This window comes from Drosophila mojavensis, unplaced genomic scaffold (assembly GCF_018153725.1).
Source record: "Drosophila mojavensis isolate 15081-1352.22 unplaced genomic scaffold, ASM1815372v1 contig_36, whole genome shotgun sequence".
Taxonomy (NCBI): Eukaryota; Metazoa; Arthropoda; class Insecta; order Diptera; family Drosophilidae; genus Drosophila; species Drosophila mojavensis.
Window position 1 is genome coordinate 13,233,358 of NW_025318858.1, and position 13,367 is coordinate 13,246,724.

The following is a 13,367-nucleotide window of genomic DNA, read 5'->3' on the forward strand; positions in this document are numbered from 1 at the left end:
CGCAGCCTGGGGTATAATAATCGCCCTGTGTGAAGTGTTTGCTTTTTGCGTAGGTTGTCGGGGGCCATGGAAATTGCAGTTGATGATTAGGCGTGAAATATGCGACGACCAGGCCTGCAAGAGCAAAAAAAGAAATATGTGTCCGAGGGAGTGTTTTTGCAAGCACTGTGCTGCAGTCTCTCAGCATTTCAGTATGCCTAGCTGATTGGTCAAAGGGCAAATGTTAGAGATTATCAGATATCCTATACTATTTGTTGTAAGCATGAATTGGACAATATTTATATAGGAAATAGTATTTTTTGCGGCTTGCCTTAAATTTTGACTTTACTGTTTAAAAATATATATGAATTAATTATACAGTAAAAATTCGTATCAAAAAAGTTAATTATATCAATTGTTTTAATTTTATTTGTATCCAAATTATGTTTAATATTTATTTCTTACATTTACGATTTTTATTTTATATGAATTTAATTCATACTTATTTAATTCATACTTTATTATTAAATTATTAATTCATTTTTTTCTTGAATAATTAAAATCAATAAGATTTATTTGATATGTAATATAATAATAATATTTATTATTTTTGTAGTGTTGAAATTGGAGCAAATATTAAATTTGATTCAAGCCAAATTTTTACATCTTTAAATAGACACTATTTTTTCTTAGAATATCTTTGCTACATTTTTTTTTTTTTTTTTTTTTTTTTTTTTTTTTACTTTTTAATAAATCTGATATTTTTTAGTATACACAACAAATTTTAAAATTAAAGTAATCTGTGTAAGTCAAGTAAAAGCATATTAAATTAAAATTTAATAAATAAATACTATCTTTTTTTTCAAAACGTTCCTTATTTTTGATTTATTCACTTAATTTTATATAATTTTATTCTTTTCTTTACTTATAAAATTACCAATTGCAGAGCATTCTATTATCGAAATGCCTAAATGTAGAGCATTTGATATCCAAACTGAAAATGTCTTGAGTGCATCGACTGTATTCTTAAAGTTTTCTCCACTTGAGAGCACTCGAACATATATTTTCAAGAATATTGATCGTAAATATTGCTGAATTTTTATTGAAAACACCAAGAGAAAAAGAGAACTACGCTGACTATCATAGTCAGCTGAAGTTATTATTGCAGTTACCTGCTACAATACATACATATACATATGTATGTATGAATGTCTATCTGTAACTGTTTTTGCGTACACATCTGCTTGCGCGCGCTGTGCTTACATTTAGCAGCGTGGACTGGCATTACGATTCTGGTGCCATGTCGTTTGCTTTTTGCACAACAATTTCAGCTCATAAAAGGCAAAAACCTTTGGCCCTAACAGTCATAAATGTGAACGATTTTGCTGGACGACTGACAGACAGACAGTCAGAGAGTCAGGCGGACTGGCAGCCACTCAGCGAAGAGCTGTCAAAATGGCTGGGGGCTCAGGTTTGGAGTTGGGGCCCTGGAGGCATGTCACACGCCCCCACACGCACACACGCACATGGGGCCCAGAAAGATGCCGCCTGGCTGGCAGGCCGGCAAGAAGTGGGTGGAGTCGCGACTAGTTAGAAGAGCCAAGTGCTAGGCGAAATTAAAATAAAAATGCATAAATATGAATGATGAAGACATAAAAAGCATAAGAGCAGAATGCCAGACAGAGACAGAGATGGTGAGAAGGTGAGACAGCGATGCAGAGAAGGTGAGACAGCAAACGAGAGCTACAGAAATAATTTCAATTTCAAGTTGAATGAGTTTGCCGTGAAGTTATAACTTTAACAGTCGTCATAATATTTTGAAATCAAGACTGCGCTATAAACTAAAATACTAAATGGAAGTCGCAACGTTCAGTGTGCAACGTGCAACGTGCAACGTGCAACATGCAGCTGTTGCTTGAGTTGGAGCTGGGGACTGCGAACTGGGAATTTGATGTTGGATTCGCAGCTGGCGTTGACAGTGCCAAAAGAAGCTTGGTTTGGGGCATTGGCTTGGCCGTTCTGCTTGCCTGTCGCTATGCCAGGCCGTTTAATAGCTTTTCGGGGCAAAGCGTCGTACGAGAGACACAAGTAACACGCCCACAAAAGCCCAGCCAAGAGTACTAGTTGCTGTTGCTGTTGCTATTGCCGTTCTTGTTGTTGTTGTTGTTGTTGTTGTTGGAAACGCCTACCTAATCATTTTGGCGTTGACACTTGACACTTGCAAAAGAAATGCGACAACAGCGGGAATGTCTTTGTCTTTGTCTTCGTCTTCGTCTTTATCTTCGTCTTGGTTATGGTTGCGAGCCTCCCTCGTTTCGCATACGACATGTTGTACGAGAGCTGTTTTAAAATTTCTTCAGCTTGTTTTTTTTTTTTCCTGTTTTTTTCCCACTTGCAGATGCGTTTGTAAATCTGTATGTGCGTGTTTGTCTTTGAAGTTTGCGACTAACAAAGAGGCAGCTGAAGTGAGTCTTTGCCCGGGCTAGTGCTGTGTGGGTTGTTCAGTTTTGTAGATAGACTTGTAATGGCACGATTTGTTTATTAAATGCGATTTATTGTTGCCATGAAGATTTTGGATTTTATTAATATATGTATATATATAGATGTGAGATGAAAGCGCAGTCAAGATACTTGAAAGTTATAGTAGAAAAGACTTTACTAGAGACGAGATTATACTTGACAAGCACAAAACAGTTATTGTGGAGTAGAATTTGAATAGGCCAAAATTGTTTTATTCGTATTTTTTAGGTTAAATACTTGAAATATAAGAGAGTTTTAATGAGTAAATCGATTCTAAATATTTTTATTGTTTACACTATACATTTGTTTTTAATTCATTCATTTTTAATATACAAATATTTTTTTTTTTTTTTAATGAATAATTTCTAATTTTAGAAAAACTTTTGAAGCTACTCAATCATTTCCTATCTCTTATCATCTAACTTCAATCAAGTATTCTTCTATAGTTTATGGCCTGTGCTTAATATTCTTTGTCTGACTTTCTACGGTCTATAACATCTCTAATATTTGGTTTTATTTTATAATCGGTATTCTACATTTTATAGTTTATCTTCATTCTTCTATACTCATTCTTCTTTTAAGTATATTCTTCTATCTTGTATATTCTACAATTTTTTTTCTTGTTTCTTATGTATTCAATATTCTACATTTCATTTTGCCTTTTTTCACTAATTTTCCATTTTGTATTTTCTATTATCTTGATTATTCATTTGCTTTCTTTTATTATCTATCTCCAGTATTCTATATTATATATTTTAACTTGTTATTATAATTGGTATTTTTCATTTTTCGTTCATCTTCTTCCTTTATTCCCCTATTTCCTATTCTCCATTTCCTATTTTCAATATTCTTTACTATATAATTAATTTACAGCTTTCACCTCACATCTCACATCTACCATGTTCCAATTCCCATCCTCTATCTGCATCTCCCACTCTCCACTTTGTCACAAATTCCCAGCCTCCATCCCCATATCGAGCTGAGCTGTTGACTCAGCCTTTGACAGCATCGCGTTTCCAGGCTCTCGCTCTAATTGATTTGTTGTTTTTTAAATATGGCCAAACTCTATAAATTATGCACTCAAGTCTCAGTCTCAGCTGCGATGCCTCCACTGAGGCTTGGCAATTTGTATGTTGCATGCAAAACGCCCGCCAAATGACGCATGAAAATACAAAATCAATAAAGAAAAGCACCAACAGCGGTTGGAGGGGCGAAAAAAGAAACTTTTCAGAATTGCCAACTCAGAGTATTTTTGCGGTCGCCTCAATTCACAAGGCCTCCCCATTCAGTGTGTACTATAACATTTATATATATGTGTGTATATAACATCTATATGTATGAAGAGAAAAACACGCTTATTTAAGCAATAATTTCTTAACGCTCTTTTCAGGTTCGCCAGTTTTTGTTGTTGTTCCTTTTGTTTTTGATTAATGGTCCCGCTCATAAAGTGACACATTGAAAATTGGAAAGCAAATCAAGCACAAAAAGCAGCCGAAAAGTCGCAACGCAAACGCATGAAATCAGCACAAAAATAAATAAATAAATAAATAAATAATAAAAGGCAAAGAGCAACGGTCCAAGGAAATTTTGTTGCTAAAAGTGTAAAAAGTTGAGCCTTGCGCCACGAAAAGGTCGTCAAAGTGAAAAATTCGATAAGCGAAAAATGGACAAACGCCAGCGAAAGCAGCGACTGCGACGCCAGCAGCAGCAGCAGCAGCAGCAGCAACGACCGCGACTCCAACAATGGCACAGCGCACGAATTGAAACGGAAATCCTTATTGAACTAGAGTGATCCTGAGGGGTTTGGCTTCGAGCAGCAGGAAGCAAATGGGCGAGCTTCATTCGAAGCTGAAAAGCATGCGAACAGCAGTTGCTGCTGCGCTGCTGCTGCCTCTGATGCTGCGTTGGCAAACCGGAAAAGCATGCTGCCGAAAATTTGTGCTGAGTGGCAGCTGAGAGCTGCTGCTGCTGCTGCTGCTACGGCTGCTACTGCTCCTGCTGCTGCTGCTGCTGCTCCTGCTCCTGCTGGTGATGCTGCTGGTGCTGCTTAAAGGAGGCTGATGCTGTCCAGTGGCGGATGCCTAATGGCAACGCGACACAAAACACAGACGCACACACACACTCACACGTAACGCACAGGAAATGGCTGGAAATGCCTTTTTCCAAGGCAACTTGGCCATGTCGAAACAGCAAATGTCACTCAAGCAGCCCAACTGCCGCTGTAGCTGCCTCTGCCGCTGAAGCTCAAATGGTGTATCAGTCGATCGGAGAAATGATTTTGAAAAATATATATGGTATAATGGTGCCTTATCTAGGGAAAACTATTATATACGTGATATATCTGTATACACATAAAGTATGCGTTATATCTTTCATCAGGTAAGTGGCGAAAGATTTTTATTTTATTTATTAAATAAGAAATCTGTAATGAATTTATATTTTTAAATGTTATTTCACTTTCAATATCATTTTATAGTCGAGTTCTTGTTGGCATATTATAGCGAGGTTTTTACGTCTATTCTTCTTATACACATTTGCTGCCATTTGGTGGACTGGACTATGAGAATATATATGAATATATGCCAGATAAAAATTGGCCTAAAATTAAGCATGAGCTAGTCTTAGCTTAACTTCTTCAATGTGCTGAAGTATAAAAAATCATATAAATTAATTCAGATTATGCATAAACATAAAACTGTATTCAGCTCTGTATATATATCATATTTATCATATTCATATATCATATCATATATCATATTTATCAAATTCAAACAATTTAAGTTTTGTCTGCTTTATTGGATTATACAGAGATTATAGAGTTACTTTTTAGCTTGTGTGTCTGAAAAGTGTCTTAATTTGTAGCTATGGCAATGGCAATTCGTAGCCCAAGTGTGAGTTAATCTATTTGATTGTTGTGTGCTATAAGTCCTTAGTCCTTATACTTATAGCTGGTCTAGTCACACAGTGACCGCCTGCACTTTTCAGCAGATTAACACGTACTGTCCACATGAACTTTAATTAAGAGCCAGACAGCAAGCACAGCTTTGAGCCTACCACAAAAACACTTGTTAGCCAAGTTGCTGCTGCTGCTGTTGCTGTTGCTGTTGCTGCTGCTGCTGCTGCTGCTGGCAAAACAAATGTCCGGGCGCAATTGAGCTGAGGCTCTCGTGAACACCCACTTGTGTCGAGTCGTTGGCCAATCTGTCTTAACTGCCAATTTACGTAAAAATGCTGGCACACACACACACATGCACAAAGGCACACACATGCAAAATAGGCCATGCCCGAAACGTGGCTCTAGATTGGGCAGGTGCTGGATGTGCTGATTTTTCATTTAATATCACAAAAAGGGCAGCTGCTGCTGTGTGTGTTTCGTTGTGTGTGTGTGTGTGTGTGTGTGTGTGGATTGGCACCTCGTGGGGCAGTTGGACACATGGCGCCCGTAGTTTTAAGCATAACGAATTGGATTGTCATGCCAATCGATAAATATTTGCACATGGCCAGCTACAACGAGGCGCCTCTTAATGTGGGCTAAGTGGCTGGCCAGCTATAAAGCAACTGCAGCTCAACAAAGCTACAACTCTGCCACATGGCGTGGCAAGCGCATTAGCCCACACAGAAAGGGAGATAGAGGGAGAGAGAGAGATAGAATGAGTGAGTGAGTGAGGGCGAGATCAGGCTAGCAAGCCTTTGGTCAATATTAAATGACAGCACTCGGAGCGTGCCCTGTGCGGGCCACCCGAAAAGGATGTGCTCACACAATCCATGTAGCGTTTGCCAAATAGAATTTAAATCTGTTAAATCCTCGTACATGACAGTTTTCTGTGTTGAATTTGTCTTTGCTACAATTGTTGCTAGCTGTATGTATATATTTATTTCTACTGCTAGCAGTCTGGCCTATTGAGGGAACAACAGAGAGAGAGAGAGCGAGAGAGAGAGAGATAGATAGAGAGATAGATAGAGAGAGAGAGAGAGATAGATAGAGAGATAGAGTTGGATATATATGTATATGTAGCTCCTACCAGCTTCTTCAACTTTGTGAGGATTTCATCTTTTAAGCTCTCACTCTGTGTATTTGCGCGTGTGTGTGTGTGTGTATTCTTGTGGTGGGACTGTACTGCGGTCTCGAAGTGATTTTGATTGAGTGCGATTTGTACTTTGTGTTGCCTACGTGTTTTGGTTTTTTAAATAATATTTACCTCACATGGCTGTACTTTTTGTGTATCTAGGATTTATTGTTGCCTCCAGGTCTCTGATTGTACAGGATGATGTCGGCTTTCACTTTTATTGCTTGGAATATACATATATACATACAATATATATGTATATACAGCAAGGGATATTGTTTGATATTATTTGCTGTTTGCCATTTACTTTATAGTGGGCCTGGTGAAATATTTTCCTAGCTTTTTTTTTTTTTTTTTTTTTTTTTTTTTTGAACATTGCCAAGCTAGTATTTACTCAGCCGTAATACAGGAAATGGATTTATTATAGGCGTAACGTACAAGAAAATTGATATGGAACTAATGATTGAGGATTTTTAAAAGTTTGTTTTTAAAGGAATTTTAAAAAAGGTGATATGCAAGTTTTCTTATAGCTGTGCTGAGGAGAAGAGATTCGAGATTTAATATACTTGAAACTATTTCAGAGGCCTCCAAAATTTACAATCACGGCTGATCTATATGGAGACACAGATTGGAGATTCAATAGACTCTAATTTAAAGCCAATTACTAAGACAGTTAGTCTGATGAAGAAACTGTTTTGTATTACTTAATTAACTATATTGTTCAAGCCCTTCCAATACTCTGAATTTTTATACAAAGACAAAGAGTTGAGATTCAATATGGTTTAAACTATGAAAGCTAATATAGATTATGTTTTTGTATATCCTATACTAGATGTCAGATTTTTGTAAAGAGTTTCTTCATAACACTCAAGCATTAACTGTTTTAGCTTTTCCCTATCTCTACCTACAGCTACGTTCCTCTAGGACTTATCACAACATCTACAGTGTTTATGTCTATGGCAAACAAAATTGAGTGTCATCAAAATTTGCTCTAGCATTTTCTTAACTCTAACCTAAATCTCAACAAACAAAATTAAATTAAGTCACACTTTTACCACAGTTTCAAAATGTTTAATTTCACTTCATTGGCTGCTTTCGCATTGATGCTTGGCATCTTTCATGGGTTGGCAACAGCCTCCACTTTGTTGAAACATTCTTGCCTTTTAATTAGCTCACGTGTGTGTGCCAATCTGAGGCACCTTCGACAAATTTCTCAAGTTCAATGTACACACTGCGGCGTCATCGGGGCCAATGGACTCTCTGGGAGATCTGCAAATTATCGGAACGGCCTACAATATCCGATCTGCTCGTAAACTAAACAAGTTGGACAGCGCGGCGAGACGATGTGTCCGAAAATGTAGTCTATTTTGGAGTATCAACTTAATGCTGAATCGATCATGAAAGCGGGGAAAAGGCAAAATGCAAAACATAGACTCGGTCAGAGAACTGCGCTAAATGAATAAAACACATGAATTGTGAGAATACAGTCCAATTCTGAAACATTTTACGATTGCAATAAACAGAATGCCAAGCAGACAGCCGACAGCAGGCATTGCTTTGAAATTGATTTACGAGGCGATAATATTAACAAGCTAGCCGAGAGCCGAGATAGAAATAGATCGTATATCGAATTAGCACTTAATGCCAAAGCGAAATTATCGCGAATTGACCCTTAAACTGAGTTAAAGGGAAAAGCAACACAGAGCTTAGAAAGTGCTGCTACTTGGCCTTCTATTACTAACTACCTACAGCTGCTATATAAGGCGCTGATGATCGTTGCATAGAGCACAGTCATCAGCAATCACTGAAGATACCAAGATGGTTAAACATTTTATTCCAAGTTTGTTACTCCTAACGATTTGTGGGGCCTTTGTCGTAACTGCACAAATAAGGAATGGCGAGTTGAATGGCTTTCGAGCGGGTAAGTGAAGGAACCATAAGAGCTGGTATTGAAATTTCTGAACTTCATTTCTTCTTCTTTAATTCTTAAAGATTGAGTGGAGTTTGTATACGAATTTTGGAAATTGAAAATCAACTCAAAGGATTCAGAGTTCTGACAGAAAATGAATAAGAATCCTTTCAGAACTGTTCGATTTCCTTTTAAATATATTATTTTAGATTCATGCTTAACATCAAGAATAGAAAGAAAACATTATGTTTTAGTTACAAACTATCGAAATTATAATTGTTTTATGTATTCCTGTTCACGATCACGTTTCTCCAATCTGTATCCACACAGCTCTAGCTGCGAGTCAGCCACGCCTACTTTTTTGGAATAGGCGTCCAGATAACCCTCAACAACCGATTGTCATTGTGCAGCCGAATCAAGACTCGAACAGAGATCGTCGTCCGCCCTGGGCAGACTACCCATATTTCCCACCATATCGTTTTCCTCCTAATCAGATTCCTGGACTTTCCGATTTGTATGGCGGAACCGGTGGCTCTATTATAATCGTCAACCCGAATAATGCACAGAACTTTTCGTTCCCTCCCGGTGTCGGTGCTGCTGCTGGCGGTGCTGGTGGTGGTGCTGGTGTTGTTCCTGGTCCTGGTGGTGGCCGAAGTGGATCTTTTCGTCGTGAATCGATTCCTCTTATCGACATACTACAAGGATTAAGTGCGCAGGAGAATGACTCGGAAGCGAATGAATGGGATGGAGCAGCACCTCTAGCAGCAGCCACAACGGCTGCCCAAGAACCACTGGGTAAATATGGCGCTGGTGAGGAGCAATACGATAAGGAACCTAACGAGGATGAGTTCGCACTGTTGGAGCGTCAGGCAGCGCGTGGCTTGAGCCCCAAGCAGTTGTTCTCGTACCTGGTGCAGGACAAGAAACGCCGCCGATTCCAGGAAGCCGTCGCCGGCATCTACCTCAGGAACTATAATCAGAATCAAAAGTGAGCCCATAGCGGGCCGCATGCATTTTGTATACCACACAGTTGAGAATCGAAGGAAAATAAATTGAAATTATCCATGGCAAAAGCCAAGCCAACAGAACTCTCCTCTCTATTTGTCTTCATTATGCCGTTTGCCATGGTGCACACTTTATCATGGTTCCCCGGAGAAATCTAAGCTGAGCTGTTTCTCCTTGTCTCAGCAGTTTGGTGTTTGCTACATTCCACGTATTCTATTTGATATATAAATAAAAATATATATATCTATTCTATTTATATTCCGAGCCCATTGAAAGTGGGAATTAAGGCAAATGGAGGCTTGACAGGCCTTATAAAGTATATATATTCTTGATCAGGGCGACGAGCTATGTCGATATAGTCCTGTCCGTCTGTCCGTCCGTATGAGCAAGCCGATCTCAGAAGAGCTAGAGAGTTGAAATTTGGCATGCATACTCGTGTATACCATACGCAGTACAAGTTTATCTTATTGTTTCGATAGCTCATCCGATAAGTTTTTTATCGAGAATAATCGAAGAATCGACTTTGTTTTTTCAGTTTTTTTTTGCGTCTTATGAACTAGCTTGATGTGAGGAACTTATGAAATAATTCTTAATAAGGCTCTAATATTAACTAGCATAGCATTTCACCATCTCTACCTAACCTTTTACCTTTTTTAATTAGCTCATGCGTTTGTGCTAATCTGAGGCACCTTCGACAAATTTCTCAAGTTTAACACAGTGCGGCGTCATCGAGGCTAATGGAGTCTGTGGGAGATATTCATATTAACGGAACGGCCTACAATTTGAGGGCTCACAAATATCCGATCTTCTCGCAAACTAAAACGATGTGTCCGAAAATGTAGTCTATTTTGGAGTATCAACTTAATGCAAAATCGATCATGAAAACGGGGAAGAGGCAAAATGCAAAACATAAACATAAACTCGCCAAATGAATTGTGAAAAAACAGTTCAGTTCCGAAACATTTGATGGCTGCAATAAACAGACTGCCAAGCAGGGATTGCTTTGAAATTGATTTACGAGGCGATAATATTAAACAGCTCTCGGCTAAATAGATCGCCAATTAAATTAGAACTTAATACCAAAGCAAAATTATGGCGAATTGACGCTTAATCTGAGCTAAAGAAAAAATGAAAAAAAAAAAAAAAAAAAAACAAGCAAGAAATCTAGAGACTGCTCGACTTCGAGATGCCCTGCACCTTTCGAGCAACGAATATTTCAGTAATTCTTCCATTTCTGCTTGCACAAAAAACATTACATGCACAAGCACACACACACACATATACACACAGGCAGCCGCACTGATCAAAAAAATAATTTAAATGCGGGATAAGTGTATCGAAGCACATGTCTCTTGTATTTGAAATTCGCCTTTCACAAATTTAAGAGTGATGGGCGGATATAAATTAAATATATATCAAAAATTAAAATTCTATAAATTACATATAAATATACATTAAAGATTTGCCGACTCTATCTTTAAAGATGTGGGAGATAAAATTTTATAACTGATTTTCAATAAGATATTTAATCGATAATTTTTGGAAATTTACGCCATCTGTGCATGATATATACAAACTTAAGAAAAAAGAAGCCAATCTCTAGTTTCTATATCTTCTGAGATCGACGTGTTCATACATACGGACAGGCGGACGGACGCGTACGGATTAAATGGTTTAACTCTTCGCCCTGATCAAGAAGATATTTACCTTGAGGGGTCTGCTACGCCTTTCACTGCATATATTTAACAAAACCATTAAGCCCTGAATTCCCACTTTCAATGGGATTCAGGGTATAAAAAAATATAACTTAGAAAGTGTCACTAGCTAGTTACAGCTGCTATATAAGGCGCTGTTGATCGTTGCTTAGAGCACAGTCATCAGCATTCACTGAAGATACCAAGATGGTTAAGCATTTTGTTCCAAGTTTGTTACTCCTAACGATTTGTGGGGCCTTTGTCGTAACTGCACAAATAAGGAATGGCGAGTTGAATGGCTTTCGAGCGGGTAAGTGAAGGAAGGTTAAGAGCTGGAATTGTCATCCTTAAGATTTGAGTGAAAAATTTAAATTAAGTCAATGGAGTCATAAAGAGTTGAAACTTGTGATAGAAATGAATGGACAGAGTCCTTGCGAGCGTAAGAATAGAAACTCAAAGAAGTCAATTGAGTCAGAGCTCAGAGATATACAGAACAACGAGACTCCTTTCCGAACTTTTGAATTTATTTTCAGATATATCATTTAAGATTCATAGTTTGCTTAACATCGAGATCTGTTTTGTTTAGACTAATGTTTTAGTTACAAAGTATCGATATTATAATTGTTTTATGTATTCCTGTTCACGATCACGTTTCTCCAATCTGTATCCACACAGCTCTAGCTGCGAGTCAGCCACGCCTATTTTTTTGGAATGGCAGTCCAAATAGCCCGCAGCGACCGATTATTGTTGTGCAGCCGAATCAAGACTCGAACAGAGATCGTCGTCCGCCCTGGGCAGCCTACCCATATTTTCCACCATATCGTTTTCCTCCTAATCAGATTCCTGGACTTTCCAACTTGTATGGTGGAAACCGTGGCTCCATTATAATTGTTGACGCGAACAATGCACAGAACTTTGCGTTCCCTCCCGGTGCCGGTGCTGCTGCTGGCGGTGCTGCTGGTGGTGCTGCTGGTCCTGGTGGTGGCCGAAGTGGATCTTTTCGTCGTGAATCGATTCCTCTTATCGACATACTACAAGGATTAAGTGCGCAGGAGAATGACTCGGAAGCGAATGAATGGGATGGAGCAGCACCTCTAGCAGCAGCCACAACGGCTGCCCAAGAACCACTGGGTGAATATGGCGCTGGTGAGGAGCAACACGATAAGGAACCTAACGAGGATGAGTTCGCACTGTTGGAGCGTCAGGCAGCGCGTGGCAAAAAACGCCGCCGCTTCCAGGAGGCCGTTGCTAGCATCTACCTCAGGAACTATAATCAGAATCAAAAGTGAGCCCACAGCGGGCCGCATGCATTTTGTATACCACACGCAGTTGAGAATCGAAGGAAAATAAATTGAAATTATCCATGGCAAAAGCCAAGCCAAGCCAACAACAACTCTCCTCTCTATTTGTCTTCATTATGCCGTTTGCCATGGTGCACACTTTATCATGGTTCCCCGGAGAAATCTAAGCTGAGCTGTTTCTCCTTGTCTCAGCAGTTTGGCTTCATTTGCTCCGTTCTACGTATTCCATTTGATATACATACACAGATATATATATGTTATATTTCCCTTTTTTTTTATATATATATGTATATATTTTTGTTGGGCTAACATTTGGAGAGTTGGCAGTTCTAGTTTCGAAGCAGTCGCAGCACTAAAATAATCTGCAACTGCAGTTGAAATATTTATTTGCAATTCCCCAAACTAACGTATGTCTCTGCTGCTCTCTCTTTAGTTCTTTCGCTCTCTCACTCTCCTACTCTCTTTTTTTCTCTCTCACTATTCTGGCATAAAATGTAACCACACCGGCAGCAGGTAGCTAAGGAACGGTCCAGCAGAACTTTTGGGTTCATTTGGGTTTTAGCGTAACAAAAAGTTGTTTCTGGCGCCAAACTTTCAGAGCTTAGAAAAAAATGGGAAGTTTGTTTTATGAATTGTTGCGAATATTTTATATAAAATATCAGTTAGTCTTATTCAAATGCTGTGCGCCAAGCTTCAAGTCTATCAGCTGTGTTTGGCTTGAGCTATTTTAAGTGCCAAATTATATATTAAAAAAAAATAATAATAATAATAATAATAAAATTCAAAGGGAGAGGCATCCAATATGCATTGGAAATACTGGTCGAATATATAGTAATATTAATTAGTTTAATTAATTGGTTGATAAAGAGAATTTATGAAACTAATTCGAAAT

At 38.4% G+C, this 13,367-nt stretch overlaps 3 protein-coding genes across 4 annotated transcripts in view; 2 read left to right on the forward strand and 1 right to left on the reverse strand.

The window, feature by feature from the left end:
* Positions 1-13,367, reverse strand: part of LOC6576689 (discoidin domain-containing receptor 2) — a 162,680-nt gene that overhangs the window by 127,671 nt on the left and 21,642 nt on the right. The window lies entirely within an intron of this gene.
* On the forward strand, positions 8,385-9,467 carry LOC6576690. The gene is made up of 2 exons (XM_032728752.2): positions 8,385-8,487; positions 8,806-9,467. The coding sequence occupies exons 1-2, from the start codon at positions 8,385-8,387 to the stop codon at positions 9,465-9,467; spliced, it is 765 nt and encodes a 254-aa protein (XP_032584643.1).
* LOC6576691 lies at positions 11,470-12,579 on the forward strand. The gene is made up of 2 exons (XM_044009107.1): positions 11,470-11,484; positions 11,774-12,579. The coding sequence occupies exons 1-2, from the start codon at positions 11,470-11,472 to the stop codon at positions 12,461-12,463; spliced, it is 705 nt and encodes a 234-aa protein (XP_043865042.1). The 3' UTR covers positions 12,464-12,579.